Here is a 5,290-nt window from a genome sequence, read left to right as displayed (position 1 = left end):
CGCTGCTGAGTGGAAGAGAGCGCAGCCCAGCCACCGGACCTACTTACTCGCCTTGCTGATTGTTTTTGAGTTTACAACTTTTCCAAGAACTTTTGTATACAAAGGAACTTTTAAAAAAGGACGCCTCCAATTTATATTTAATCCAAAGAAGAAGGATCTCGGCCAATTTGGGGTTTTCGGTTTTGGCTTCGTTTCTTCTCTACGTTGACTTTGGGGTTCGGGTGCCCCAGCTGCTTCGGGCTCCCGAGGACCTTTCTGGGCCCCCGAATTAATGAGGTAGGTGAGGCGCGCGGTGCTGGGAGCAGGGAGGGGTGAGGACCGGTGGGACGCGCCGGAACGACGGCCGAAAGCCGCCCCTGACTCTGTCTCTGCGCCCTGCCCGGCTCGCAGGCAGCCACCTGGCGAGTCTGACATGGCTGTCAGCGACGCGCTGCTCCCATCTTTCTCCACGTTCGCGTCTGGCCCGGCGGGAAGGGAGAAGACACTGCGTCAAGCAGGTGCTCCGAATAACGTGAGTATCACCCCGGGCCGCCGGGAACGCCTGGTGGGTTTCCGTGGGTGTGGTGGGGGCGGGCGGAGCCCTGGGGTCACTAAGAGCCACTGAACGAGGGTAAGGAGCGGCCACCGCGCGGACTCCGCAGCCTTCCCGGGATAGCTTCCGTGCCCTTGGCTCAGCTGTACATTCCCGTGGTGCGAGCACTGCGGAGCCGCCTGGGGCGCAAGCCGGGTCTTCACCAGTCCCCGGGCGCCCTGTCGGTAGGGCGGGCGCGCGCGGGCCACCGGGCGGGAGGTGGCCGCGTCCCCAGACACTGGCTGGGCCAGAGTGAGTTTAGCGCGTAGGCGGCCCCGTGGCGAGAGCGCACCGAGAAAGCCTCGGTGTGCCAATTTCGGGGACGTCCACGGGACCTGGCGGGGGAGGGACCAGCCGTGGCGCTCACTCACACGCAATTGGGCAGACAGGACATAACGCCTGCGATACAGACGCATCACCTCTTCTCCGACCCGGGTGTGGGCCGAGATTGCAGCCCTGGCGCCCTGGGTTCCCTGGTGATTGCTGCCTGACCAGTCCCCATGTCTGGGCGGTGCAGTCGCGTGTGGCCCGCCAGCACGTCAGTATGTCCGGTGGCAACAGGGGACCACCACTGACGGGCCTCCCCCGCCCTGTCCCCTCAGCGCTGGCGGGAGGAGCTCTCCCACATGAAGCGACTTCCCCCGGTGCTTCCCGGCCGCCCGTATGACCTGGCGGCGGCGACCGTGGCCACAGACTTGGAGAGCGGCGTAGCCGGTGCGGCTTGCGGCGGTAGCAACCTGGCGCCCCTACCTCGGAGAGAGACCGAGGAGTTCAACGATCTCCTGGACCTGGACTTTATCCTCTCCAATTCGCTGACCCATCCTCCGGAGTCAGTGGCCGCCACCGTGTCTTCGTCAGCGTCAGCCTCCTCCTCATCGTCCCCGTCGAGCAGCGGCCCTGCCAGCGCGCCCTCCACCTGCAGCTTCACCTATCCGATCCGGGCCGGGAACGACCCGGGCGTGGCGCCGGGCGGCACGGGCGGAGGCCTCCTCTATGGGAGGGAGTCCGCTCCCCCTCCGACGGCTCCCTTCAACCTGGCGGACATCAACGACGTGAGCCCCTCGGGCGGCTTTGTGGCCGAGCTTCTGCGGCCAGAATTGGACCCGGTGTACATTCCGCCGCAGCAGCCGCCGCCGCCAGGTGGCGGGCTGATGGGCAAATTCGTGCTGAAGGCGTCGCTGAGCGCCCCTGGCAGCGAGTACGGCAGCCCGTCGGTCATCAGCGTCAGCAAAGGCAGCCCTGACGGCAGCCACCCGGTGGTGGTGGCGCCCTACAACGGTGGGCCGCCGCGCACGTGCCCCAAGATTAAGCAGGAGGCGGTCTCCTCGTGCACCCACTTGGGCGCTGGACCCCCTCTCAGCAATGGCCACCGGCCGGCTGCACACGACTTCCCCCTGGGGCGGCAGCTCCCCAGCAGGACTACCCCGACCCTAGGTCTTGAGGAAGTGCTAAGCAGCAGGGACTGTCACCCTGCCCTGCCGCTTCCCCCGGGCTTCCATCCCCACCCGGGGCCCAATTACCCATCCTTCCTGCCTGACCAGATGCAGCCTCAAGTCCCGCCGCTCCATTACCAAGGTCAGTTCCGGGGATTTGTAGCTCGGGCTGGGGAGCCCTGTGTGTGTTGGCCCCTCGGGGCACACGGGATGATGCTCACCCCACCTTCTCCACCCCTAGAGCTCATGCCACCCGGTTCCTGCATGCCAGAGGAGCCCAAGCCAAAGAGGGGAAGACGATCGTGGCCCCGGAAAAGGACCGCCACCCACACTTGTGATTACGCGGGCTGCGGCAAAACCTATACAAAGAGTTCCCATCTCAAGGCACACCTGCGAACCCACACAGGTAGGGGGACAAACTGCAGAAGGAAGGGGTTAGCTTCCAGCCCTATGGGGCTACCAGTGGACACTCCTGAGTGCTTCCTTGGCTTCCCAGGGCAGTCTATCACCTTGATCTCTGGGATCACTGGGGAGGACAGCAAACCGGCGCCTACTTTTCTTCCCAGGAGCCTTTTGCTTGATGGATGGTATCTGTGCTTGAATGTGCAATTTTGTTTGGCCTTTAAAAGGCAGAGATTCCCCGCGGTCTGTGGGCCTCTCCTAGCTTGGGCATTGTAATCAAGAAATTATACTTTGCTATGCAAAAGCATGATGGTTTTTTTTTTTAAACTAGGTTTTTAATGTTACCTTCCCAGGTTCACCCTCCCTTTCTATTATTTTGAATTTTGGTCTTAACAATTCGGTCTTACTTATTTTTTGTTACTTGCTTTGATTTACATTTTTATTTTTTTCCCCCATAAGCAGAAGGTTTTATTTTAAATTCCAAGAATATGATGGTCAAAATTGCTGGGGAGATTCTGATTTAGAATTGTCACTGCAGAGCATTTCCATGTCAATGTAAGTAGGTACTCAAAGTCACGTAGGCACTTAGCATTCAGTAAGGTAAAGGTAAAGAAAAAAAATTAGCCACCTGTGGCTTTTTATCCCCAATTGTAGTAGGAATAAGATTGCCTGGTTTTCACACACCACCAATCACAATTTCCACATTTCATTTTCACCACTGAGATGTCTTGACTCAAAAGAAACATTAGTGTAGGTTTAGGTGGTGTGTTTGTGTGTTTTTGGTGAAACATTAGTATAGGTGTAGGTGGTGGTTGTGTGCTTAACTGACCCCCTAAAAACAAAACCAAATACTTAAGACACGGAATGTATTCCTGTTTATGACATGGAATTCAATACAGCCCGTCAGTGGTATAAAGACTTTTCCTGGATTCCTTTAGGATAGGGTCAGAGTTGGTTTAGTATCTGGCCTTCAGTTTTTAAAAGGGCCCATTCTTTGATATAGCAATGGCGTTAATTTTTTTTTTCTTTTGCCTTTACAGGTGAGAAACCTTACCACTGTGACTGGGATGGCTGTGGATGGAAATTTGCCCGCTCAGATGAACTGACCAGGCACTACCGTAAACACACTGGACACCGCCCGTTCCAGTGCCAAAAATGCGACCGAGCATTTTCCAGGTCGGACCACCTCGCCTTACACATGAAGAGGCATTTTTAAATCCCAGACAGTGGATATGACCCACACTGCCAGAAGAGAATTCAGTATTTTTTACCTTTCACACTGTCTTCCCGACGAGGGAAGGAGCCCAGCCAGAAAGCACTACAATCATGGTCAAGTTCCCAACTGAGTCATCTTGTGAGTGGATAATCAGGAAAAATGAGGAATCCAAAAGACAAAAATCAAAGAACAGATGGGGTCTGTGACTGGATCTTCTATCATTCCAATTCTAAATCCGACTTGAATATTATATTCCTGGACTTACAAAATGCCAAGGGGGTGACTGGAAGTTGTGGATATCAGGGTATAAATTATATCCGTGAGTTGGGGGAGGGAAGACCAGAATTCCCTTGAATTGTGTATTGATGCAATATAAGCATAAAAGATCACCTTGTATTCTGTTTACCTTCTAAAAGCCATTATTATGATGTTAGAAGAAGAGGAAGAAATTCAGGTACAGAAAACATGTTTAAATAGCCTAAATGATGGTGCTTGGTGAGTCTTGGTTCTAAAGGTACCAAACAAGGAAGCCAAAGTTTTCAAACTGCTGCATACTTTGACAAGGAAAATCTATATTTGTCTTCCGATCTACATTTATGACCTAAGTCAGGTAATACACCTGGTTTACTTCTTTAGCATTTTTATGCAGACAGTCTGTTATGCACTGTGGTTTCAGATGTGCAATAATTTGTACAATGGTTTATTCCCAAGTATGCCTTAAGCAGAACAAATGTGTTTTTCTATATAGTTCCTTGCCTTAATAAATATGTAATATAAATTTAAGCAAACGTCTATTTTGTATATTTGTAAACTACAAAGTAAAATGAACATTTTGTGGAGTTTGTATTTTGCATACTCAAGGTGAGAATTAAGTTTTAAATAAACCTATAATATTTTATCTGAATAATGTTTTTTATTGTTTTGTTTTTCTCCTGGAAAAATACGAACAATATTTGGTTTAAACACACAGGGGTAACAGGGCATGTAAGAAGCACGCCCAAAAAAGCTAACTTTATGTCAACAAATTAAAATACCTTTTTTTAACAAAACTATTTAGTTTTACAATAAACACTATCAATATAGGGCTGAGAACTCTTGAATATTGTGAGTTTAAAAGTTATAAGATTAAAAACCCAGTTCAGGTTTTCTCTTTCCAAATGTACATAAAGCTACATGAAAGCAGTTTCCTTACCTATGATTTTCCCAGTAGAAACAGCTTAATCATTCTTAAAATTGCTCAGTTTACTATGAAAATATTTATGAAATATATACATTTCAGTTTCATACTGAAAAAAATCCTTAGGGTTTGTCTTTTAAAGTAAAGAAAAATATCAAAGTTTTCTGTGCAGGCCTGTCCCAGCGCCCCTCACATTTGAGTAACAAAAGAACCTTCCCACAGCAGACAACCCTAAGAACATAGTTCCACAGCGCCCTCCTGAGGATTAAAGGATTCATTTACGCTTGGTGTGTCTTACAGACACGTTGCTTCTACTAGTTACAGCCCTAAAGAGGTCAGAACCAAAGTTTCTGGCAGATTGTTTTAAAACTAAGTCAGTTCCCCTGATTGAAGGTGGGCAAACAAACTGAAATGAAATAATTTTAAAATTATACAGATTCACAAAACTAAGTGCAAAGTTGGTGTTTTTGTAAGTTTGTAGCGTTTATATT

At 50.3% G+C, this 5,290-nt stretch overlaps 1 protein-coding gene across 1 annotated transcript; it reads left to right on the top strand.

Annotated features, from left to right (window-relative positions):
* KLF4 (Kruppel-like factor 4 (gut)) lies at nucleotides 1-4,526 on the top strand. Its single transcript, XM_011948244.1, has 5 exons — nucleotides 1-276; nucleotides 391-511; nucleotides 1,174-2,146; nucleotides 2,246-2,410; nucleotides 3,447-4,526. Exons 1-5 carry the CDS (start codon nucleotides 272-274, stop codon nucleotides 3,620-3,622), a joined length of 1,440 nt encoding a protein of 479 aa, XP_011803634.1. The 5' UTR covers nucleotides 1-271; the 3' UTR covers nucleotides 3,623-4,526.
* The last annotated feature ends 764 nt before the right edge of the window (nucleotides 4,527-5,290 follow it).

The sequence above is a fragment of the Colobus angolensis genome, unplaced genomic scaffold (assembly GCF_000951035.1).
Source record: "Colobus angolensis palliatus isolate OR3802 unplaced genomic scaffold, Cang.pa_1.0 Scaffold276, whole genome shotgun sequence".
NCBI classification, from domain to species: Eukaryota; Metazoa; Chordata; class Mammalia; order Primates; family Cercopithecidae; genus Colobus; species Colobus angolensis.
The sequence above is the reverse complement of the archived record's forward strand: the minus strand, read 5'-3'. Positions and strand labels throughout refer to the sequence as shown.